Source organism: Oncorhynchus keta, chromosome 15, assembly GCF_023373465.1.
Source record: "Oncorhynchus keta strain PuntledgeMale-10-30-2019 chromosome 15, Oket_V2, whole genome shotgun sequence".
NCBI classification, from domain to species: Eukaryota; Metazoa; Chordata; class Actinopteri; order Salmoniformes; family Salmonidae; genus Oncorhynchus; species Oncorhynchus keta.
The window spans coordinates 45,291,691-45,318,610 of NC_068435.1; the positions used below are offsets into that span (position 1 = coordinate 45,291,691).

Here is a 26,920-nt window from a genome sequence, read left to right on the forward strand (position 1 = left end):
GACAATGGCACAGGCCCCACATACGCGCGTCTCAAGTTAGGATTTGGCCGAGAGAGATGGACGCGTGTGTTTCTGATATGTTTTATCGCTATCAGAAGGGTTAGTCACCTTGTTCGAGTGCGGGCCTTCGAGTCTTTCTTCTCATCCTCTGACTTGTCAGCCACAGAGGAATTTTCGTCATCCTCCTTGTCCTCCCTTTTGATGTCAGAGCCACTGGATGAGTGTGTGGAGCGAGAGAGGCCTGAGGGAGGGGGAGATAAGTCAATGAAAAGCACAGCAGATCATTTGCGAAAGAGAGAGATCGACAAACATTGTGTGTCCTTTTCTGAAATGATGAAAAGAAAGTGTGATAAAAAAACAACAAAAAAAACTCACTGGTGAAGCCTTCGGGCTGGCTGCCAGAGGGAGGGCCATGATGACCATGCACACCCCCACTAGTCGAGTCCTCGTGGTGGTTCGACATCTATAGAGCAGATGAGAAACATTGTATTAGGCAAGTAGGTGTTACATTGGTATCACATGAAGGAGGAGGATGTACATAATAGTGTGACTCTAATCAATGGATATACCACCCATGTGGCTAGATATGGCCACTACGTATTTACACCTCCTGTTCTTACCAGGCTGGGCAGTCTGTTGGCCAGTCCCAGGCCAGCGCTGTTGAAGGCCTGGGCGAGCCCTCCTATCCCGGCACTGAGGAGGCTGTGCATGTCAGGCAGCCCCCCTGGACCCCCTTGTCCCCCGGCGTGACGCTGGAGCACGTGGATGGCCTCCTCCAAACGGTCCTCCATCTTGTTTTGCTTTAGGGGGGAGGGGGAAAGGGCGGGGTTAAGTAAAACCAATGAGTAAACACTTAATTTATTGACTTCAATTCATCCAACTTGCTTAGGATCAAGGTGGAATTTTTGATCCAATGTTTTTGATCATTTTAACCAGTGCCACTGCACACATACATGGAGTTGAACATGATAAGTTACTCACCAGAGCCTGCAGTCCACCCTCGAAGTTTGGAGAGGGTGTGGCCTGTCCCGAGCCCCGGGGCCACTGAGAGGCAGAACCTACAGAGGTAGAGACATTGAGCATCTGGGTCTGTGAAAAGTCTGCGCTAACGGCAAGAGTGGGTCTGTCCAGCTACCAGGTAAACGGTCCATTCTTGACGGCAAAAAAGCAGTCAACCCTAAACCCCATTTCAGACATCACACTCAAAGCACTGTTGTCAAGCAAGAACCTAATCCTAATACTCAGTTCCACTCTAAACCAATAGATGGAGCCATATTATCATTGTAATTGTGTCATTTAAGTTTCCTCTGCAAAATATATTTTCTTGTCATTTTCCATGTGGCTGTAACCTTACACCCCAGGATAGTGCCCCCTAAGGCCTAAAACAGGTGTGATCTCATAGGTCAGTGATTCACTAATGTTTTTGCCCTTTCACTCACCCAAAGACTTAGCGAATTAACACCGTAATCAGTTGTGAATGAAGACTGGGCTAGGAACTAGCAGTAGGCTCCAACCCCCCATTTGGGAAACGCTATGCCAGATTAGACTAAGGGCTAACTAACCCAGGTGCGTTCCTCCTAGCTACAGGTGTATTCTCCCTGCCCACTCACCTGCTATGGCTTGGGGAGAGCCCACTGGAGTAGACGGAGATGATGGGAAGGTGTTGCTGTTGTGGTCGGAGGGATAAATCTACACAGAAACAAAAAGACAACATGAAATGGTGGGTGTTTCTCAATATGCATACTACCGTGCTCCACACTCATGTTCCAAGCGCCTTCTTAGAGGACATTCTTGTGAGGATGAGAGTGTGGAGAACGCAAAAAACATTACATTGAGAAGCACTCGCACTCCCCCTACTGTATTACCTCACGCTGCACCTCCCAATCACTGAACCTGTACACAAAGCAAACATTTTATTTGATAGTTATCAGCTAGATATGTAAATTGTTGTTATCTAGCCAGCTAGGTAAACATGCAAAAGTTACCTAAAATGAATTATGCAAGGTACAGTAGATGGGTAGTTACCTAACACTTCTTCGTGGCTTGCCAGTTAGCACTACAAGCAAAAATGACCTAAGATCATCAATGTCATCCAAGGTAGATGTAAATTCTTCGTGGATATCTGGCCAACTAACAGTAGTAGCTAGCCAGTTCGCACTACAGACTTACTACAGACTTACAACCAACAGTGGGTATTGTAGGCAAGTAACCATGCCAAAATGTATACAGCATGTATTTATTAACGTATCAAGATTAAATATTGTAGTCCGGCAACATATGAGATGTGAATAGGCAACACTTCATTCCAAAGTCGGAGTGTATTTACTCACGGCTGCTCAAATAATTGATTTCAAGAAAATGTGCGTAATTTTTTATGTGGTCGATTCATATTTCTTTGCATACTAACCATTGAATCCGTCAAAGTACGCATTCAAGAAGTGCCCTCTGTACTCCATTCTAATACTTTGATTTGGACTCATGCTCCAATTTGCATGCTAAGAGCACGGTAGTATGCAATTTGAGAAACACAATTTAATAGTAAGATCTGTGACACAGAGAACTACATAAGACTCAGCATTCTCTTATTTGCAGATCATGGTCAACCGAAAGTCGGCTGTTCTTTTGACCAAATAGATTGGTCGACATTTTTAAATGTGTATTTTTCCCATATAGACACACCCAATGTGTTTTAATAAAATGAACTATATGCATTGATCTTGTCTGATGCTTTAAGCTTACGGTTTGATTAAGACAAGTGCCTCAAGAGGGCACCAGAGATCTAGATAACCAGAAGAAAAAAACCTTAATCTGACCCAACTATTCTCCTCCCACTCCAGCTGGTTTTCGCAGATTCTTCCATTACTCTCCTGAAGGTGCCAGTAAAAGGCTACACGAGGAGTCGGCAACCTTTTTCATGTGGATTGCTAATTTATCAAACTATTTCTTCTGATCTGCGTGCCCGTTACGATTTTCATTAGCACATTTTCTTGAAACAGTTTAATTTAAAATGTATAATTACATCTTCATATCTCAAAATCATTGTCATGGGATGAATCAAAATTATATCCAACTCTAAATGAAAAGGATACAAACCTAAAAAGTAACTTCTATTGCCATCTATGTAAAAATAGCCTACACAAAGCCAAATAAAAACATTGCAGCCTGCAGGTAATAAATATCCTGGTAAAAATAAATATCCGATGAATCACATTGTTGCAGACAGACCATGTGTTGCCAAACTTGAAACATTCTATCAACTACTAACTTGGGTTCTGCCCGAAGCATGCGTTCGGGAACGTGCAACATTGTATAAAATATTCTGGGCCCTCAAGAGTTTCCTGCACCAGTGAGCTCCGGACAGACACAGGTGTAGGCCATTTGCGCAAGGGATAAAAAGCAGTGCTCGACTTGGGCAGGAGCTCACTGTAGCAGAGTACCCGACACCTCAAATTTGTCTTGATTTGTTTAACACTTCTTTGATTACTACATAATTTCATTTGTGTTATTTCATAGTTCTAATGTCTTCACTTTTATTCTACAATAGAATGAGTAGGTGTGTCCAAACTTTTGACTGGTACTGTATGTAAATGGGGAATTTATGTACACTAACAATCAAAATGCAAACAATTCACACAATGAAGTTATGAAACAATGAATGTGCACAAATTGGTGGAAGAGACATATTCTGGAGAGAGAAGTGCATTGTGCATTTGGGTGCATGGTCAATCTGACATCTGCATTGGCCATGCAGCATTTAAGGTGATACGGCCTCAGAAGAAGTTAGGGCATTCATACTTCTAGCGCTTCATGGAGCAGAGCTGTTTTCAAGGAATTAAGTTTGTGTTTATACAGAATGTACCACCCCCACCTACCGTCAACCAGTCATGTCAATGAAGAGCTATACAGAGCCCACCTGCATTGTTACAAAATTTGGGAGGCGATGCGGTACAGAGTTGGATTTGGCCTCTGCATTTGTGTCACACTTGTGTCCATATGGAGACTCCGACCACATTTTCGTATCAAGCATAAATTGGCTTTTAGTCTAGGCCTCAGCAATGGATTAGTTCACGGAGACGTGCGCATCTATATAACACACACACGTTAATGCTCGACTAAAACAAATTTAGGTCGACCAACAGCCTAACAAAAAAATAAATAAATAAATAGACCAGTCGACTAATTGAGTTCAGCCCTAGTTTTTTTCTTGGTCTACTCACAGATGCTAGGGCTTTGCCGATCTCATCTCCTGAGCTTCCTGTCCCCCGGTTGGCTGTGATGAAACAATAAAGTCGACAGAAAACTATTAGAACTGATATTTCCATTTTTGAAGAACATATAGAAGTAAAGGGAGAAACAAACAAACAGAGGAAGGGCCAGAAAGTAAAAGAAAAATAGACAGAAACAGGAAGCTATATAGAAAAAGACAGTCTACATAGTGTCAGTGGTAGACAGTCATACCCATGATGGTGTCTGTTCCGTTGATGGGGGACGTGTGGTTGGAGACTCCGTAGCCAGTGGATCCTGGGTGGAAGCTCCCGTTCACCTCGCTGCCGTGCAGGGGGTAGTTTTGGGGCGAGAGAGGCAGCGGCTGGCGTTTCTGCACAAAAACAGGCTTAAAGTCATTCTCTGTGTTTGGGGAGAGAGCGAGATGACAGTGGTGTATACTACCATCTTATGTAACCTTTATTTAAAACAGAGAACCTTTTGGTGTATGCGTTTGTGACAGAAGTCTCACCAGTCTGTCCTGGGGGTTGATGGCTGTGAAGGGTGTAGGCTGGCCCAGGTGAGGGGAGTTACCCAGCATGGCTGTAGAGTAACCCGGCTGCCCCATCGACCCGCCAGAACTCCACGGGTCAGGGGAGGGGTGCAGGCCTTCTGTCAGGGGGAAACCAGGGGAGGGTAGGGATGGGTGTTTGTGTGTGGTGGGTAGGGGTGTGGACAAAAGAGAGAGAGGGTGAGCACCAGAGGGACGAGCAGCATCCAGAGATAAGACAGTAAGGGGCCACAACATATGAAGCATGTCACATACGCCTGATGACTTCATCCTAGTGTACAGATACACACAGGGCAGGCGGAGTATCACATTAGCTCGGGGCTTTGACTCACTATCAGTAGGCGTTTCCACAGGCAGAAATTGAGAAAATAAAAAGACAGGAATGGGTCATCGCCATAGACGTCACTGGTCAGCTAATGCATTATTCAATTGATTGACCTCACCTAAAATGATGTTTTGTTCCACTTTCGCCATATAGCAGAGTTATCACTATGGGCTAACCCACTCTGATAAGTACACTGTGTAGTTTTGGCCCCCAGACACGATCTGGTATAAAGTAATGACCTTGCATGTAGAAGGAGCCAGGGTAGCCAACATTTCCAGGCTTGGAGGCAGGATACCCTGCACCGTCTCTGTTATATTCCTCTCCTGAGGCCGATGCATACACCTAGAGAACACACAGTAGGGAGATGAGTACGTCAAACGGACTATTTTCTAATAATAATTTCCAATCGATTGGAGATAGTAGAGAAGGTGTAGTAAAAAAAAAAACATGTATCGATATCTTGATTAGGATACCCATCCCTCCCTTCATACCCTTGTACAATATAGTGTATCAATTGTTTTTTTCTATTGAGGAGTATGTATTTGTATTTATTAATTCAAATCAACAGCCTGACATTTGAGGACAGTGGGTCATATCTCTAGAACTTAGCAGTGTGGAAGGTTTTTAAGACTGACAATAACAAGTCCACAGACACACTCCCAGTCTTAATACGGCAACCTTTGGGCCACATTAAAAGGCTACTACAAGAAAACTCTGGCCGCCTCTGAACTAAATTGTCTCCTTTTGTTTTATGTAATTATTTGGCCTATACACAGTACAGCCCAAACTCTGTACACCTGTATAATCTGCTGGAAAGTATTCACACCCCTCGACTCCCACATTTTGTTAGGTTACATCCTTTTTCAAAAAATGTTAAGGTTGTTATTTCTCCACAATCCACACACAATACCCCATAATGACAAAAAAAAACAGGTTTAGAAATGTTAGTACATTTATAATACATTAAAAAAAAACATATCACATAAGTATTCAGACACTTTACTCTGTTGAAGCACATTTGGAAGCGATTACATAGACAAGTTCTTGGGTTTGACGCTACAAGCTTGGCACGCCTGTATTTGGGGTGTGTCTCCCATTCTTCTCTGCAGATCCTCTCAAGCTCTGTCAAGTTGGATGGGGAGCGTTGCTGCACAGCTATTTTCAGGTCTCCAGAGATGTTCGGTCGGGTTCAAGTCCGGGCTCTGTCTGGGCCACTCAAGGACATTGAGACGTGTCCCGAAGCTACTCCTGCATCGTCTTGGCTGTGTGCCTAGGGTCGTTGTCCTATTGGAAGGTGAACCTTCGCCGCAGTCTGAGGTCCTGAGCACTCTGGAGCAGGTTTTCAACAAGGATCTCTCTATACTTTGCTCCGTTCATCTTTCCCTCAATCCTGACTGACTAGTCTCCCAGTCCCTGAAAAACATCCCCCACAGCATGATGCTGCCACCACCACCACGTTTCACGGTAGGGATAGTGCCAGGTTTCCTCCAGACATGACGCTTGGCATTCAGGCCAACGAGTTCAATCTTGAATCTACATTCTCATGGTCTGAGAATCTTTAGGTGCCTTTTGGCAACTCCAAGTGGCCCGTCACGTACCTTTTACTGAGGAGTGGCTTCCGTCTGGCCACTCTACCATAAAGGCCTAATTGGTGGAGTGCTGTAGAGATGGTTGTCCTTCTGAAAGGTTCTCCCAACTCCACAGAGGAACTCTGGAGCTCTGTCAGTGACCATCGGGTTCTTGGTCACCTCCCTGACCAAATCCCTTCTCCCACGATTGCTCAGTTTGGCCGGGCGGCCAGCTCTAGGAAGAGTCTTGGTGGTTTCAAACTTCTTCCATTTAAGAATGATGGAGGCCACTGTGTTCTTTGGGACCTTCAATGCTGCAAAAGTTTTTGGTACCCTCCCTTCCCCAGATCTGTGCCTTGACACAATCCTGTCTTGGAGTTCTACGGAAAATTCCTTCGATCTCATGGCTTGGTTTTTGCTCTGACATGCACTGTGGGACCTTATATAGCCTTTCCAAATCATGTCCAATCAATTGAATTTAACACAGGTCAACCAATTAAGTTGTAGAAACATCAAGGATGATCAATGGAAAAAGGATGTGTTGAGCCCAATTCAGAGTCTTATAGCAAAGGGCCTGAATATTTATTTAAATAAGGTATCCGTTTTTATTTGTAGTAAACGCGCAAAAACTTCTAAAAACCTGTTTCGCTTTGTCATTATGGGGTAGTGTGTGTATATTGTTAAGGATGTATTTAATCCATTTTAATTTAAGGCAATGGGAACAGGATGCGTAACAACGTAACAAAATATGGAGAAAGTCAAGGGGTCTGAATACTTTCCGAAGGCGCTGCCTTGAACTAATGACATGGTTTCCATTAACTCAGCACAATGTCTGAACTCCCTATGATCTTAATGCTCTGTTACCAAGACAACAAATGGTTTCTTTAATGGTTGAAAAGGGGGGGGATTTTGCCCTCAACTTAATGCTTCTTCTCTGTGATCGCAGGGCCTTACGGTTAGGTTTGCGATATGTGGTGTGTGTGTTACACACATGATCAAGTTAGGTCTGGGTAACACACATGATCCAGTCTCCTCTGTGGCTTACAGAGCATCACCCATAGGATTGCTAGTAGTCTCTGGCATGTCACTAAAGAGGTGAAGGTCCTGAGGTTGTGAACTAGCAGAGCCCTCAGAATCAGCTCTACTCTGGCAGGGGTTAGAGAATCAAACTATGCGCCCGACAACTCAGATCTTACACAATGAAGTTTTTTCTGTTATTTGATTGAACAGAGAGAGGAAGAGAAGAGGAGAGGAAGAGGTACAAAAGGGAATGGAGAGATGCACGACTAATTACTGTGCCATCTGCCCATTCCTGGACTGCAGCCAACTCTACGGGCAGCTGGGATAGAGGGATGGGGGAGGGAGAGAACAAGGGGGATGGAGGGGGGCGAGAGAGAAACAGAAAGGAGGGTAGGAGAGGAAGTAGAGCACAAGAGAGAGGGAGAGAAAAAAGATAGGGAGTTGAAGGGAGAGCGACAGAGGGAGAATCGGAAGGGAGGGAGAATCGGAAGGAGAACAGGGGAAGAGCAGAAACGGTATAGTGAAGTCAGGTAACGGCATGTCATCAAGCATCATTTTCCCCCTTAAGTAATCTGTGGATGAGGGTGCTGGGCTGGAAGGAATGCAAGCACATCTATAAAAAAAAGGTCTATAAATATGACCCTCTATAAAAACATGTCTAAATAAATGAATGGGTGAATGAGTAGGGCTCTGTTTATTTTTTCACCTCGTCGGCAGTGTAAAGGCACACAGCTGTGGGTCTGGAGGCTCTCTCTCTGCCAGTTAGGCTGCTGCTCTAAACACCAGGGAGAAGCCTGCCATGCCACTGGGACTGTGTGTGTGTGGGGGGGGGGCTTAGTCTGACTATTGGAGTGCACACTCAGTGACGATGAGTGCTGGGAGGCATTTTAAGTATGAGGGATGCAAAAAAAAAAAAAAAAATGGGATCATTCCTGATAATGGGTGGGTAGGTGGGCACATTTTGGGTTTGGAGAGGGCAAAAGGTCTGAGTGTGGGTGTGTGTTCTTAAGGGGCAAATAGGCAGACTAGGGTGTGGCAGTCTGGTAAGAGGGGGGGTAACGGTGGGGGTGGAGAGGGGGACAGTTTTAGAAGCTTTGGTGTTCCATTTATATTTCAAGTTTGGACATTAGCACAATGGGGGCACCAATTGGTGTCACCTGGTTAGTCAGTATGTTACACCTGCGCTGGCTTGTCATCTTGTTAGTCAGAAGATGTTTCAACTGTGCTGGCACAGGTGATATTTAAGAGCGGCTGGCCCAGTGCTCCAGTTGTCTTGATAGACGCGAAAGGTTAACACCTTTAGCTGGCTCTCTATTTGATTTCCAGAAAAACATTCCTTTGTCCGATTTCCCTGATTTAGTTTTGCTTCCTATCTAAGTTCTGTTTTTTTTCTACTTTTGTTTGCCTCTTAGTGGTTAAATTTAGTGGGTGCTCATGGTGTGTGTCTTTTAGGTCCCAGTTGTTGTTGCTATGCAACTTTCAGTGGACACCCCCGTGACTGTCATTTAGAGCCCCTCCTAAAACCCCACCTGTTTTGTTTTAATGGTAGTTGTCAGTAACTCTGTTAATTCTCCCTTCTGTTTGAGCGACTTTTGGTTTTCATGCTGGGGAATGTAACAGTACTTACCGAAGAGGGCAGGCCAGGGGGAACTTTCCTGATCTTTTTTGGCTGGGCATCTGACACACACACACACACGAAACAAAGTTATGAAAGCAGTTAAGGGCATTCCAAATAATTGTCCATTTGGTAAGCGCTGTGCTGGTAGGAATATCTGCCTTTATGGCCCATAACTTCATCAAATGTAATCTAATCTTATACAACCAATATGTTTATGCAGTGGCCTCACACCACCTCTCCTTCCATTGAATCCCCTGCAGGTTTAGCAGAAGTGCGATTTCTCAGGTTCTTATTTTAAACCTCAGTAGGAGAAGTGAAGGTAATCACAGTCAGAAATATGAACCAGAATAAAGAGCAACTCCTCTCCTTTGACATAGTAAAAGTGGTCATGAATTCCATGTGATTTTGTACAAAGAGGTAGCAATTATTCAACAGTATACATGTAATAATATATGCCATTTAGCAGACGCTTTTATCCAAAGCGACTTACAGTCATGTGTGCATACATTCTACGTATGGGTGGTCCCGGGGATCGAACCCACTACAAGCGTTACAAGCGCCATGCTCTACCAACTGAGCTACAGAAGGACCACATGTAGAACTAGGGCTGGGCGATTTGGCCTAGAACGCATCTAACTTTTCCCCGATATACATCTAGATTTATAAAAATGTTCTCTCTAAATAAGCTTTGTGGTACAAGGTAAAAATGTACTGCATTTAAAACAGCAAAAATAAAATCAATTCAGAACTTGGTCAATTATACCGAGGCTGAATATATGCCTTCCACAACCATAAGACTAACACAGAATTGAATTATTTTATCAAAATAGTTGTACCTGCATTTTTTGTTGTTGCAATTCTCACTGATCTGGCTTTCAGGTCGGTCTATAAAAAAATTACCTTTTTGTAAAACATTTAACCAGAACCATGCATAATGCAACCCCACTAATAATGTAGAAAATTACCAGTCTCAATCTCGCAAGCCAAGCCCACATGCTAGCAATAAGCCAGCTAATATTCATAATTTAAAAGTTTAGTCAACTTGGATCTAGGTATAATTTCACAAGCTCTGAATTCAGCTACAGTTGTTATGAACACAACCATATGCCCAACTGTTTAAAAATGGCATTCTAGCCTTTCCACTTTGTTCAGATGTTGAAATCAAATGACCTACCTTATTTCTCAGAATAAGAATGAGTTGCCAATTCCTTATATAATTGTTTTATGATTATTACACATTTATAATATTATATATTTACTTTATTTGACTAAAATGCTGCTAACGATACGTGGTACAAAAACTGAGCATTCATTTTCCAGAATGTGTTCATTGGTACAACCGTTTTAGTAGTGTCTGCTTTGCTCGAAATTTGAGGAGTTGAAATAAAACTGGATGGTTGGAAAGGTTAATGTCTCCTCTATTACAGTAAAATATTGTCTCCATGTGTTGTGGTGTCCATATGACCAATTCTGTTGGACCAAACTTTAAATTAAACCATTTGTCAGAGAGGAAGAAGTGATCCCTCATCTTTGTTGTTGTGAGTGGTAGGGGGAAGGGCTTGGGAGAACGAGATGAAGCAAGAGGTTTCACTCTGGCCAAAATCTGTCCAAAATAAGCCTAGTGGGTTTCTATGCGCTTATTTTGAACTGAAGCTTGTCGTCTGTCTTCCCTGCCTTTGGGACAACGACTACCATTGTTAAGGCGGAGACATGAGCATCTCGTAATTATATACAGATCTCTGGTGTAAATGGGAAGGTGCACAGCACAGACGGAGCGAACAAGACCAAAAAGACAACATGAGAACAAGGACAAACGCTCACAAAAATGAGATTCGAAATTCTGCAATACTGGCATTTGGAATATCAAACACAAATTAGAATTAATTTGATATATCGCCCAGCGCTATGTAGAATGTCCGAGATTTACAACAAATGCATTGCAGTAAGCATTTAAATAGAAATGCCATTCCATGGAAGTAAGCTTAAATTCAACAACGTTTTTTTTAAAGACCCTCCAATGTGGCCACCAGGAAAATTGGCACTGCTTTACATTAGTATCTCTATTCTACCCGTTCTAATTCTGTGCACCATCTTCCTTGCATGTATCCATGCTAGGAAATGGGGATAGCATGAGTGTATTATGGGGTAATTTTCAGTGGTTTCTGTCCTTACCCATGCTCTCCTGGGTGGGTCTCCTGCGAGGGTTGAATTGGGAGGGGTAGAACTGGGAGCCAGACTTCAGGCCCGAGGGTGACAGGGCATCAGGACTGGGCATGGGCATCTCACTGGGCATAAAGCCCGGCTACACAGGAGAGGAATGAGAGAAAACAAGGTCAGACACACAAATACTGCATGGGATATTATCCCAATGTGGAGAGAGGAAAGAGGATGAGAAGGTCAACGGGAGGAGAAGGGAGAAAACAACTCAGGGATGAAGGAGAAGATGGGACAAGGTGGGCAGATTCACAAGAACATCCGTCAGAGGAAGAGATGGTAGCTTCAGAGGGGACACAGAAAAAACATTTGACACGTTGGAAGAGAAGCGAGGTCAAGAGAGGAGTCTGATTTTACCTGCGCTCCAAAAGAAGAGTAGGGTCCACGCTCAGCTTTCCCTATAAAAACAAGAGGGACAATCAGAGCAGGCCATTGTAAAGACCTTTAAAGCCACCTTTTACGCATCTCCAGCACATTAACACTCAATCCGGGGTGTTCCCCTTTCTCCAGTTGTTTGTGCTTGGGTGCACCTAAACCCCTAACCCCCAGCCTAAACACCCTGTCCCCGTGTATGTGCCTAGTCACCCCCACATGGAATGCCCCTGAAGGAGGTCTCTCATATACAGTGAGGTTCTCTCGCACACAGTCTCTATATCCTTTGAGACACACATACAACTGCATCTCCATTCACTCGTGTGCATTTCAATTTGCTCCCCTAAAGACGCATCATTATGCAGTCACTTCTCCTGGTCATTTATTGTAAATACAGGGTGGCTTACTGCAGCTCTGAAAGCCACACAAGACCACAGGGACCTGTTAGTGGGTTTACTTGGTCTTGATGGGGCCATCAAATCAGCTGAGCTTAATTAAAGGGTTGAGGATTGGGGAGAGAACCCGCTCCTGTTCCAAGGTCTAAACCACAGACCAGGTTGGAGGAAATATGTTCAGATTTCCTTACCAAGGATCCCCGAGCCGAACAAGGGGGTGGAAGCGAGGCCTTCGTGCTCGTTGTAATGAGCTCCTTCGCCATAACCCTGGAGGGAGGGAGAGAGATGAGAGATAATATGAAGACTTAAAATCAATTGCTGTGTCTTAAAAAACAGATTCAGTATGCCAATCTTCAACCAAACGCACTGCGCATGTGGGCTCTTTGGGCTAATCTATGCTTAGGGTTGGGCGATGTCAACCTTTGTACTATCGTGATTATGTACCCATAAAACATTGTGACATACGATGCTAATCACCCCTATTGGCCAGCCCCATATATATTTATCTTAATGACAAGAATACAACACAATGCAACTGAACAAATCATAATGAAAGATAATATTGTTGAAAGCCTGGACAGATGCTAAGTGGAGGCAATGGCAACTGTTTTCTGATATTCCTTTCTGGTGGAGGGGCAGAGCAGGTTTGTGTGTGTCTGGCGTACTTATGATGGAAGTGTCTGATGAGGAACGGGCTGTCTTATCGTAGTGAGCTAGATTATAGGCCTACATCATGGGATGGATAAAAAGCACTACCGTCCTTATAACTGGATAATAGCTTTATTTGCCGCAAAATAAATAATGTTGTCCGCTGTGATTGAGAAGAGCCTATGCTATAGTTTCATTTTTAGTTATTTTTGAAAGCCACGACAACTTTGGGACGACGCCTTCGTATGATAGAATATTTGGGAAATAAGCTACTGTTCATAACTAACTTGTCGTAAAGTTTAGGATAGGCCTAGTAGGAAGATAGGTTATTTGGTTTTTCAACAGCGCATTAAGGGATTTTCCTGGTCCACATGGTTAGGTTATTTAAGATAGAGGACTAATAATGAGAGAACAAAATCTCAGTCTATAGAATAGATTTAATGACAAGTTTAAGCTTGTGTTTTTAGGCTCTTCAAATAACTTTAACCTCTTGAAACTAGGGGTCACTATTTTTATTTCTGGAAAAATAACATTCCCAAAGTAAACCACCTATTTCTCAGGACCAGATGCTAGAATATGCATATAATTGACAGCTTAGGATAGAAAACACTTTAAAGTTTCCAAAACTGTCAAAATATTGTCTGGGTATAACAGAATTGATATTGCAGGCAAAAGCCTAAAAAATCCAATCAGGAAGTGACTCATGTTTTGAAACCGTTGTGTTCCTATGCATCCCTATCGGCTATTGAAAGGGATATCAACCAGATTCCCTTTTCTACATACTCCCTAAGGTGTCTACAGCATTGTGACGTAGTTTCACACCTTTATGTTGAAGAATGAGCGTAAACGACTAAATTGCGTAAGTGGCCAGCTGAGGGCTCAGAGTGATTCTTGCGTAAAAGACAGAGGTAGTCATTTTTCCTCTCGCTCCTACTGAAAAGACAATTGTCCTGGTTGATATATTATCGAATAGATATTTGAAAAACACAGAGGATTGATGATAAAAAAACGTTTGCCATGTTTGTCGATATTATGGATATAATTAGAATCCCCCCCCCCGCGTTGTCATGACCGCTATTTCCGGTGGATTTCTGAACATAGCGTGACAAAAAAAAAAAAAAAAAAAAAATCGAAGGAATTTTGGGTATATAAATCATCTTTCTGGAACAAAAGGAACATTTGCTGTCTAACTGAGAGTCTCGTCAGTGAAAACATCCGAAGATCAAAGAAACGGTTAATTTGGTTGCTTTTCTGATATTCGTGACCAAGCTTCCTGCTGCTAGCTGGACATAATGCAATGCTAGGCTATCGATAAACTTACACAAACGCTTGTCTTGCTTTGGCTGTAAAGCATCATTTCAAAATCTGAGATGACAGGGTGATTAACAAAAGGCTAAAATGTGTTTCACTATACTTCACTTGTGATTTCATAAATATTTTCTAGTAAGATTTATTGACCCCTTGCGCTATGCTAATTAGTGTAGTTGATGACAATTCTCCCAGATCCGGGATGGGTAGTTCCAAGAGGTTTTAAGATGGAACTCCGTTACATTCATTGTTTGATAGGGAGAAAGTCACGCATAAAACAAACAAAAAAAGACTCCTTCAGTCATATTTATAGCCTATGAAATGGAGCGAAAGGAATAGAGGGGAAAAAATTAAGTATCGGTTATAAACAAATGTAAATACAAAAATGGTTTAGGCTATAGCCTAACGCCAATGCATCCGACAGAGAAACAATATTGTCTGATTGGAGACTGTGCCGCTTTGATGAAATTCTCCACGCTGTCTGGCCTACATTCCTCTTGTGTTCTGTAGGCGAGAACATTAATTGAAATAGGCTATAACAAATAGGAATAGACAAATTACCCAGAATGTCACTTGTGTGCTGCGCTGTGAGACTGTTTTTTTCCTGAGCGGTGCCAGACAAGTTCAAATAGGCTAAACCATTGCCTGTCACATCACGATGTCGTCATCATTGACGATTGCTGTTAATCATCGACGATAGAATCGCAATATCGCCCAACCCTAGTCCAGATAAGTCATCAGAGCTCTAAAGCGCGACCAAGTTGGTCCCATACACGACTAAATATTTGGCTGTGCGACCAAGTTTTATTTAGAGCAACCTGTCAAAATTGGATCCAGAATGATCAGATTTATTTTTGGCTCTTCAGAGAATTTGCCGACATCTTTGTGCATATTGGCCTATAAAGACACCGGATGGTACGCGAAACAAAAATGTCCAGCTCTTGGCATCGGCTACTTGATGTAGGCCTATTCACTGCAAATAGGGCACTCGGCTACGCGGCGCATCAAAACCATAGAAATAGATACTAACAGAAAGTTGCGATTTTCCCCTCTAAGTCTCGCTGAAAACTGTATTTTTAACGCAATTGCATTTTGTGCAAAGGGGAGGGAGAGTGGCTCGCTCACACAGCAGCCGACAGTGAAACAGGCAGATACTTTCATAGCAGGAATCAACATACTGCAGTGGCTATTACTGTTGACAAAATAATGGTTTTAGAACAATCTACAGAATCTTCCTCAAAGTGGCTACTTTGAGGAATCTCAAATATATTTTGATTTGTTTAACACTTGACTATATACACATTATTCCATTTGTTTTATTTCATAGTTTTGATGTCTTCACTATTATTCCACAATGTAGGAAAAAGTAAAAAATAAAGTAAAAAAATAAAGAAAACCCTTGAATAAGTAGGTGCATCCAAACGTTTGACTGGTACTGTATGTACAGTGCCCTGCGAAAGTATTCACCCTATTGGCATTTTTCTTATTTTGTTGCCTTACAACCTGGAATTAAATTTGAATTTTGGGGGGTTAGTATCATTTTATTTTACTTCCACTTTGAAGATGCAAAATATTTTTGTGAAACAAACAAGAAAAAAGAACTGAAAACTTATGTGCATAACTATTCACCCCCCCAATGTAATACTTTGTAGAGCCACCTTTTGCAGAAATTGCAACTACAAGTATCTTGGGATATGTCTATAAGCTTGGCACATCTAGCCACTGGGATTTTTGTCCATTCTTCAAGGCACAGCTGCTCCAGCTCCTTCAAGTTGGATGGGTTGCTGCTGGTGTACAGCAATCTAAGTCATACCACAGATTCGCAATTGGATTGAGATCTGGGCTTTGTCTAGGCCAGTCCAAGACATTTAAATGTTTCCCCTTAAACCACTCGAGTGTTGCCTTAGCAGTATGCTTATGGTCATTGTCCTGCAGGAAGGTGAACCTCATCTCAGAATCAAATCTCTGGAAAACAAACAGGTTTTCCTCAACAACTTCCCTGTATTTAGCGTCATCCATCATTCCTTCAATTCTGACCAGTTTCTCAGTCCCTGCCGATGAAAAACAGTTCCACAGCATGATGCTGCCACCACCAGGCTTCACTGTGGGGATGGTGTTCTTGGGGTGATGAGAGGTGTTGGGGTGAGCGCCAGACATAGCGTTTTCCTTGATGGCAAAAAGGCTACATTTTAATCTTATCTGACCAGAGTACATTCTTCCATATGTTTGGGAAGTCTCCCACGTGGCTTTTTAAAAATCTTTAAGCAATGGCTTTTTTATGGCCACTCTGTTAACCTGTTAATCCTACCCCCTACTTTTTCGAACATTGTTAAAAATCGCACAACATTTCAGCGTCCTGCTACTCATGCCAGGAATATAGTATATGCATATGATTAGTATGGGTGGATAGAAAACACTGACGTTTCTAAAACTGGTTAAATCACGGCTGTGACTATAACAGAGCCTGTGTTTCATCGAAAAGCGCAAGAAAAACTGATTACTGAAAACTGGAAAAAGTATCAATGCGCCACTTGCATGTATTGTTTATGGGAAACCAAATTACATGGGGCTGACATTGCAGGTCCTACAGCTTCCACACGATGTCGCCAGTCTTGTCAATTGCCTGGGCTTTTGTTTCTTGGTCAAACGAGTAAGACAGAGCCCATTCCTTCCGGTCTCCGACAGGATGTTTTGGATGAGAAATTTTCGACCACGAGTTCAAGACGTGGAGCTATTGAATACACATCGCCCCGTGATCAATTTGATAGATTATTAACGTTTACTAATACCTAAAGTTGGATTACAAAAGTTTTGAAGTTGTGAAAATTTATCGTCGACTTTTTTAATAAAAAAAAAGACGTTGCGTTTTAAAACGCTGTTTTTTCCTGGATCACACACTCTTCATAGATCGATATTTAGGGTATATATGGACCGATTTAATCGAGAAAAAAAGACCCAATAGTGATGTTTATGGGACATCTAGGAGTGCCAACAAAGAAGATCGTCAAAGGTAATGAATGTTTTATATTTTATTTCTGCGTTGTGTAGCGCCGGCTATGCTAATTATTTTGTTTACATCCCCTTCAGGTATTACGGGGTGTTGCATGCTGTCAGACAATAGCTTTTCATGCTTTCGCCGAAAAGCATTTTAAAAATCTGACTTGTTGGCTGGATTCACAACGAGTGTAGCTTCAATTCAGTACCCTACATGTGTGTTTTAATGAACATTTGAGTTTTAACGAGTGCTATTAGCATTTAGCGTAGCGCATTTGCATTTCCAGATGGCTAGATGGGACGCATGCGAGTCGGGTTGACTTAAGAGGTTAAGTCAGAAGCTGACACACACTTAGGGTGGGGTCATTCAAATTCGTTTTTCAACCACTCCACATATTTCTTGTTAACAAACTAAAGTTTTGGCAAGTCGGTTAGGACATCTACTTTGTGCAGGACACAAGTCATTTTTCCAACAACTGTTGACAAATTATTTCACTGTATCACAATTCCACTGGGTCAGAAGTTTACATACACTAAGTTGACTGGGCCTTTAAACAGCTTGGAAAAATCCAGAAAATTATGTCACGGCTTTAGAAGCTTCTTATAGGCCAACTAACATAAGAGTGAATAGGAGGTGTACCCGTGGATGTATTTCAAAACCTACCTTCAAACTCGGTGCCCCTTTGCTTGATATCATGGCAAAATCTAAAGAAATCAGCAAAGACCTCAAAAAGAAAACTGACCTCCACATGTCTGGTTCATCCTTGGGAGAAATTTCCAAACGCCTGAAGGTACCATAGTCGCTCTGGATAAGAGAGTCTGCTAAATGACTTAAATGTAAATGTAAATAGTACGCAAGTATAAACACCACGGGACCACGCAGCAGTCATACCGCTCAGGAAGGATAGGCGTTCAGTCTCCTAGAGATGAACGTACTTTGGTGCGAAAAGTCCAAATCAATCCCAGAACAGCAGCAAAGGATCTTGTGAAAATGCTGGAGAAAACAGGTACAAAAGTATCTATATTCACAGTAAAAACGAGTCATATATTGACATAACCTGAAAGGCCGCTCAGCAAGAAAGAAGCCACTGTTCCAAAACCACCATAAAAAGGCCAAACTACGATTTGCAACTGCACATGGGGACAAAGTTCGTACCTTTTCTGGTCTGATGAAACAAAAAATAGAACTGTTTGGCCATAATGACCATCGTTATGTTTGGAGGAAAAAGGGGAAGGCTTGCAAGCCGAAGAACGCCATCCCAACCGTGAAGCACGAGGGTGGCAGCATCAAGTAATGAGGGTGCTTTGCTGCAGGAGGGACTGGTGCACTATACAAAATAGATGGCACCACGAGGGAGGAAAATTTGGTGAATATATTGAAGCAACATCTCAAGACATCAGTCAGAAAGTTAATGCTTGGTTTGAAAATGGGTCTTCCAAATGGACAATGACCCCAAGCATACTTCCAAAGTTGTGGCAAAATGGCTTAAGGACAAAGTCAAGGTATTAGAGTGGCCATCACAAAGCCCTGACCTCAATCCTATAGAAAATGTGTAGGCAGAACTGAAAAATAGTGTGTGAGCAAGGAGTCCTACAAACCTGACTCCGTTACACCAGCTCTGTCAGGAGGAATGGGACAAAATTCACCTAATGTATTGTGGGAAGCTTGTTGAAGGCTACCCGAAACGTTTGACCCAATTTAAAGGCAATGCTACCAAATACTAATTGAGTGTATGTACATTTCTGACCAACCGTGAATGTGATGAAAGAAATAAAAGCTGAAATAAATAATTCTCTACTATTATTCTGCCATTTCACATTCTTAAAATAAAGTGGTGATCCTAACTGACCTGAGACGGGGGATTTTTTACTAGGATTAAAATGTCAGGAATTGTGAAAAACTGAGTTTAAATGCATTTGGCTAACGGTGCATGTAAACTTCGACTTATACTTTTGTCTAGATAAAGAATTTGGACACCCCTTCAAATGAGTGGATTCGGCTATTTAAGCGACACCCGTTAATGACAGGTGTAGAAAATTGAGCACACAGCAATGCAATGTCCATAGACAAACATTGTCAGTAGAATGGCCTTACTGAAGAGCTTCGTGAATTTCAATGGTGGCACAGTCATAGGATGCCACCTTTCCAACAAGTCAGTTTGTCAAATTTCTTGCCTGCTAGAGCTGCCCCGATCAACTTAAAGTACTGTTATTATGAAGTTGAAACATCTAGGAGCAACAACGGCTCAGGCGGGAAGGGGTAGGCCACACAAGCTCATGGAACAGGACCGCATATTGCTAAAATAAATAAAAATTGTCTGTCCTCGATTGCAACACTCACTACGAAGTTCCAAACGGCCTCTGGAAGAAACATTAGCACAAGAACGGTATGATGGAAGCTTCATGAAATAGATTTTCATGGCCGAGCAGCCACACAAGATCACCATGCGCAATGACAAGCCTTGGCTGGAGTAGTGTAAAGCTCGCCGCCATTGGACTCCGGAGCAGCGGAAATGTGTTCCCTGGAGTGATATATCACGCTTCACCACCTGGCAGTCCGAAGAGCGAATCAGGGTTTGGAGGATGCCAGAAAAACACAACCTGCAGTAATGATAGTGCCAAATGTAAAGTTTGGTGGAGGAGGAACAATGGTCTGGGGCTGTTTTTCCAATGTTTTGGGCTAGGTCCCTTAGTTCCAGTGAAGGGAAATCTTAACACTACAGCATACAATGATATTCTAGACAATTGTGCCTCCAACTTTGTGGCAACAGTTTTGGGATGGCCCTTTCCTGCTTCAGCATGACAATACCCTCGTGCACAAAGGAAGGTCCATACAGAAATGGTTTGTCGAGATTGGTTTGGATGGGCTTGACTGTTCTGCACACAGAGCCCAGACCTCAACCCCACCTTTGGGATGAATTGGAACGCTAACTGATCGACCAACATCAGTGCCTGACCTCACTAATGCTCCTGTGGCTGAATGGAAGAAAGCTCCCACCGCAATGTTCCTATATCTAGTGGAAAACCTTCCCAGAAGAGTGGCTGTCATAGCAGCAAAGGGGGGACAAACTCCATATTAATGCTCATGATTTTGGAATGAGATGTTCGACAAGCTGGTGTCCACATACTTTTTGTCATGTACATTATTTTCTGTGCTCTTCAAATTTTATGTGGTGCTCCTAACTTCGTTAAAAACGCCAGTGATAGCAATGATTTTTTATTTATTTAGAGCCCTGCTAGTCATATACTATTAGTAATATCCCCCATGTAAGAAAAACATGTCAATGCTGATCAGCGTGTAGTCACTGTAGTGTACATTATGAAGTGTGCAGTGTTCATTTACCCGTCCCTGGTTGAAGGAAGAGCTGTTCTGTTCTCCTGATACCCAGGGGCCAGGACCGCTCCGCTCATCTATACCTAGAAGATGGAACGCACAGGGTTAGACCTGCTCACTCAGAACCATGTAGGACTGGAAAGGGAAAGGAGATGAGAGAGGGAAACAAAACTAGTAGTAGACTGGCAGTCTTTCACCCAACTCCAAATAAACCCCTAGTTCCTAGTACCCTCCCAGAGCATTTGTTGGTTAGAGAAGGAGATGTGACCAAAATGGAAAAGAATTCTACCTAGCCAATCAGAGGGCAAGGGGGATCCATTAAGATAATGCCAATACCCATCTTGTCCTTTAAGATCTACACCAGTACCTAGGGAGATAGGGGATATAGGCTAGAAGCCAATATGCAATGGAGGGTGACCCAGTTAGGAAGCACTGCTGCTTCCTCACTGGCTAGAAGTGTTCTAAATAACCTTTGGCTGAGCGCTGCTACTTCAGCTCCCCGTGACAGCTCTGCCACCACACTGTCACTTAGTGTAGCTATGAGCTGTAGGAAGTTTGAATAATTAACACCCAGTATGAGCCTCCTACAATCATCCTCAACATTTGTCATTCTCCCACACTCCCCACTTCTGTCCATGGCAACGCGGTAATTCGTATCCCCATCCCTTCACACCTCCCTTTGCATGACAGCAGACTAAGGAGTAACACAAATGACAGAAGGGACACACGTCATGCATGTTGTCCCTGGTCAAAGGATTTGCATTGAAGGGGAAGTAGGGAGAGCGATTTTAAAGATTGCCGAAGCAAAAATTCCCGCCCCCCTCCTCTCCTCCCCCTCTGTTTCCTCTCTTACCGCTACCCAGCATCTCTGGGGAGAAGCAGAGGCTTAATTGTGTGCTGATTTGCATAATCGTGCATATTAATGAGGCTCCGCTCTATGAATATTCATATTTTTGTTTGTTGTCTAATAAAGAAAAAATGGAAAGGGGCGGAGGGGAGCAGGCTGGAAGCACGACTGGATCAGCCATCAAGGAGAATGATGGGTCCAGAGAGGAAAGAGCTGCTATATCACCGTGACAACTGATCTATAGGAGAGATGGCAGCAGAATCGCAGATGAAGGAGACGAGGGGTTTGTTGCCTCAACCTGACTGTCACTCTCCATGTCCAGCAGTAGAACAGACTCAGAGAGGACATGTACACAGAGGGATATGGACCAGTCCTTTCCCCTGCTGAAATGACACCAGTGTTTCCCCTAGACATTTCTTAGGTGGATCGCAAAGGCAACGATTAATGAGACAGCGCCCACAAATGATGAAATGTGCCGAATGTTGTGGACCAATAAATGTTGGAATGATACTGTGAAAATGAGAAAACCCTTTTCGTTTAAGAGATGTTTGAAAAGAATGGCTGAAATGTCAGTCTTTTGGTGGGATGTAGTTTTGGCCTTACCATGCAGTGACTTGGTTAATAGACCAATAAAATATTTTAAAAATAAATAAATAGATTTCCAAACCTCTCTGCCATTAACAGCAAATTCTCAGTTTTCCCCTCCCCACTCAGGACTGTCTGGGAGTGGTCCATCAACATTCTTGCTTGAGAAATTGCCCTTTTCTAAGAAGCCCAGTTTGTTTTCAATTAAAATGGTCAAAAAGTAACAATCACAGTAAGGTACTTAATTATTAACCAGAAATTATTTGATAGCGATAAAAACGGCTGCAACGGACCATTAAATATCTCCATAACTCTGTCGAGGGCTGCCAACAAACATTATCAGGACATCTTAATATGGCATCCTGCTACCGAATCAGGCCGGACCTTTACAAGCCACTCGCTCCCCCTCACGTCAACACCGTGAATAGGCGGCTAAAATATGGTCATCTGAAGAATGTGGAAGACTTAACATAGCCGCTGGGGTAGGAAATGAACATGGTGGGTATCTTTTACTGCTCTTTAGGAAGACTGACAGATGGAAGGCAGGGGGATATAGACCTGAACTGACACCCATGGAGATCCACAAAGGCACGGGGATAATAGGGAGCTCTGCAGGTAGCTAGGGCCTCACACCTCGGGCTATTCATGTGTTCTCCTGAGGAGAGGAAGGGTCTACAGGAAGTACTGAGAGAATGGAGAAGAGTGTGTCTGGAATGCATGGAAGGAAGCACTCTCCTAGACCTTCTGAGGTAAGTGGTCCTTCTGTGGTCCTTCTGTGGCTCAGTTGGTAGAGCATGGCGCTTGTAACGCCAGGGTAGTGGGTTCAATTCCCGGGACCACCCATACGTAGAATGTATGCACACATGACTGTAAGTCGCTTTGGATAAAAGCGTCAGCTAAATGGCATATATTATTATTATTATATTATATTAAGTAGTAAGTAGCATCACAACTCTTATTGCAAGGTATTTTAAAATGGCAGGTCAAGGGATTTGGACTGCATTGAAATGTATGGACGGGGAGCTGAGTTTCAACCGGGGAGAAAAAAAAGAGAAAAAGATTAAGAAAGTTTCACACCACACAAATTACTCGCATTGAGTGAGGGAGAGGGCAAGTGAGCAACTCTAATTTTAATGATGTTTTACTTCACTTTCATGCATATTCATTAGGACCACATTTTCCTACTAATTAACAGATCTGCTGATTAGTATAAAGGAGAGAATAAGTGAGACTCATTTAAGTAGACTCATTTGTTTTCCTCAACTTCAAATGGCTTCCTCCTGCAAGTCGTTACCATGACAGCCTGATATATGACAAATAGAACATCAGAGAAAACCACAGAGCTCTTGTCCATAGAACCCTGGTAGAAGAGAGGACCCAGTACTAAACTCCACATTCTAAATTATACGGATGAATTTAACCAAGAATCTTGAAAATAGTTGGTCTACTACGTTACCAAGCCATTGCTGATGACAACAAACCTAAAAACATGAGGCAGGAACTCCACACCGTAACCTCTTTTTTAAGTATCCCCCCCAGGGATACTTCTGTGAGTGAGTTAACAGCGAGTGAGAGAACGTCTCAGCCTGTTCGCTCAGAGAGCGAGAGGGTTGAGTCAGGCCAGACACATTCACTAGAGAGTCCCCTTTAAACCCAGGTCTCACCACCCCTTCAAGCGAGGTTGGCCTATAATTACATCAGGAAGAGATACTGGAAATGGCCAGTCAGCCTGAGTCACACAAGCTATGAGGCTACAGGACCAATACACAGGGAACATGCAGGCACAAACACTTTGCTTTTATAGGATAATGCCCCGGGCACTGATTGGTGTACTGTCTGGCGTCTACACTTCCTTCCTTCCTTTCATCCCAGCCCTGTATGACAGAAATGTGAGTCAACCAGACATAATACATGATGCCTAATAAGTATTAAGGAGTGTGATTATGATTTAGGGAATGTCTACAATGAATACACCCAAACAAGGGCACTGCGTTCATCCACCTCTGGCCTGCTCGCCTCCCTACCACTGAGGAAGTACAGTTCCCGCTCAGCCCAGTCAAAACTGTTCGCTGCTCTGGCTCCCCAATGGTGGAACAAACTCCCTCACGACGCCAGGACAGCAGAGTCAATCACCACCTTCCGGAGACACCTGAAACCCCACCTCTTTAAGGAATACCTAGGATAGGATAAAGTAATCCTTCTCACCCCCCCCCCCCTTAAAAGATTTAGATGCACTATTGTAAAGTGGCTGTTCCACTGGATGTAATAAGGTGAATGCACCAATTTGTAAGTCGCTCTGGATAAGAGCGTCTGCTAAATGACTTAAATGTAAATGTAAATGAATACACAACAGTATCTTGTGTGTTATAGGATGCGTCTAAAATTATTAACCTCTCTGCGCACGGAACCCGGTAGCGGGATGAAATTCAACAACATACGGTGATCGCTACATAAAGTCATATTAAACATTCATGAAAATACAAGTGTCTCACATGTTTCGAAAGCCTAGCATCTTGCTAATCCAACTGCGTTGTCAGATTTAAAAAAGGATTTACTGCGAAAGAATACAATGCGATTATCTGAGGATAGAGCCCCATAAAAAAAAAAAAAACTATTTCAACCAGCACAGGTGTAACAAAATCACAAACTGCTATAAAATAAATTGTTTACCTTTGACGATCTTCCTCTGTTTGCAATCCCAATGCTGATTGTTACACAATGAATGGTCTTTTGTTTGATAAAATCAATTTTTATATCCTCACACGAAACATTTTGTGAACCGCTTGTGTCGTGAATTCCGTCTCATTCCATTTTTGATAACACATTCGAGATAAATACACACAAAACGTGACTTTTCCAATCATGTTTGGTTTCATTGCAATCAACTGGTTTGTTTGTAACACAACCAAACCTGATGGATCATTTCGCGGGACACATTGACTGAAAGAAACCGATTTGAAGACAAGTAATGACATCATTGTGCACCAATGATTTGCCCGCTGTTTCGTTGCTTGACTGTATTTTAACCCAATGACCACTGATCGTCTTGAAATCTAGCTGGGTAGATAGCCAATGAGCTGAGGTAACCAGAAATAGGTCATGTTTATGTGTTGGAAGACCAACCCATGTAGTAAACTACGGCGTAAAGAGGTTCATTCGCCATTGAAAATTCATACCGGAAGGAGCGACGCATGTTGCGCACAGCATTGTTTTGGTAAAGCGCATATTCAGATATTTATATATCAAATCAGTATGGCGACTAAGTCAGGAAAAGCTAAATCTAAGTCTAGATATACAGATGTACACAATTTTAGAAGAAATTGATCGGGGACGATTCATGTAGCGATTCCCAAATGGAGGAATATTTTTGAACGGAGAGGACATCGTTTTGGACTGGCAAGTTCTTCTCATGCTAATGCCGTTGTTTGAAAATAATATTTGTGAAATCAAATAGCCTTATTTGAGGCTGTTGAGGGGAGGGCAGGCCACAACAATGGCCAAAGTGAAACAGAGACAGTAGATACAGCTGGTCTGTTGTAATATAATAAAGACAGTAGATCTAGCTGGTCTGTCATAATATAAATGAGACAGATCTAGCAGGTCTATAATATGATAATAATAAGGTTTATTGTGTTCCCTGTACTCTATATATATCTGTTTATTATACCTGTTGATACAGGGCTCATATGTGAAACTATTCTGACTGAACATTTTCTTTCACAGTGACACTGACTCCGAATGGGAGCCCCCAATGCCAAGGTGTCCATCCCCCACTGAAACTGGTTCATCCAGCTCCTGCCACGATGCTGGTGTTCATCTGCCCAAATGTATTTCTGCAGGCATGGATGTGCTATGGCACCTGGCATCAGCAGCATAATATTGTGTAGAGGACTGAGGGTCTTCCAAATATTGAAAGTGTTATTTTGTAAATGTACACATTTCCCCCTGTGTTTTCCCTCCATTTTTTGGGGGGGGGGGTGTCAGAAAACCATTTTGGTATTTTGTATATAGTTATTCCATTCAAAATGTATAACTTCACCAATTTGGCCACTTGGGTACATTTAGGCTACTTGTGTGGGACACCTGGGTGACTTGATAAATGTAAAATTATGAATGTCATGAGGCACACTCATTTGGAAAGTTAATCATTCTGAAACTTTGCACAAGTACTGTTGCCCGCTTGTGTTTTTCACTGAAATTGTCCCCATTATCCTATCTGAATGTTTGTTTTATCTTGTTCATTTTAAAGATACAACAATTTAAAAAAGTATGTTTTTTTTTCATTGTATTATCTAAACCAGATCTAGTGTGTTATATTCTCCTACATTCAATTCACATTTACACAAACTTCAGGGTGTTTCCTTTCAAATGGTACCAAGAATATGCATATCCTTGGTTCTGTGCCCGGGCTACAGGCAGTTAGATTTGGGTTTGCCTTCAGGTGGAAATCTCTAAGAGGTTAATAAGAGCCAGTGTCATGATGCTGGGAGGACAATATTCAACACCAACTTGAAATTACAATTTTGAACATGATTAGGCATGTTACTTTCCATATTGAAGTTATTTTATAATCATTCAAGTTCGACGCTACAAGCATATTCTGGACAATGTATCTTATGTTTAAAGCTCTGTTTGATCAAGTCTGACAGAGTATGCTTCTATACTGCACAAGGAATCCAATTCATGAGCAAATCTGATCCAGTTACTGAATTACCAAATCCAAATTTCCATTCACATGAAGGAAAGTTCCTAAAGAACGAAACGTTCATGCAAAATGCATACGTTCCTCTTTTGCATTTCAACCCAAGCCAGAGTTTAAAAATACCAGTTCAGAATCTCAGTTTCTGGTTGCCAGTAAATGAAACTTGGTTGGAAGTTAGTTTACACCTCAAGGGTTTTGCACATAGACACCCAAAGT

At 42.5% G+C, this 26,920-nt stretch overlaps 1 protein-coding gene across 4 annotated transcripts in view; it reads right to left on the reverse strand.

The window, feature by feature from the left end:
- Positions 1-26,920, reverse strand: part of LOC118395056 (transcription factor E2-alpha-like) — a 43,606-nt gene that overhangs the window by 9,567 nt on the left and 7,119 nt on the right. For all 4 annotated transcript variants that reach the window (XM_052464249.1, XM_035788843.2, XM_035788840.2 and 1 more), the window contains exons 4-17: positions 20,580-20,653; positions 12,478-12,553; positions 11,877-11,917; positions 11,478-11,607; positions 9,315-9,364; positions 5,339-5,441; positions 4,736-4,875; positions 4,459-4,597; positions 4,218-4,270; positions 1,611-1,689; positions 982-1,058; positions 621-800; positions 376-463; positions 109-241 (exon numbers count right to left, since the gene is read on the reverse strand). In XM_052464249.1, coding sequence (XP_052320209.1) covers positions 109-241; positions 376-463; positions 621-800; positions 982-1,058; positions 1,611-1,689; positions 4,218-4,270; positions 4,459-4,597; positions 4,736-4,875; positions 5,339-5,441; positions 9,315-9,364; positions 11,478-11,607; positions 11,877-11,917; positions 12,478-12,553; positions 20,580-20,653 — 1,363 coding nt within the window. The remainder of the gene's footprint in view (positions 1-108; positions 242-375; positions 464-620; positions 801-981; positions 1,059-1,610; positions 1,690-4,217; positions 4,271-4,458; positions 4,598-4,735; positions 4,876-5,338; positions 5,442-9,314; positions 9,365-11,477; positions 11,608-11,876; positions 11,918-12,477; positions 12,554-20,579; positions 20,654-26,920) is intronic.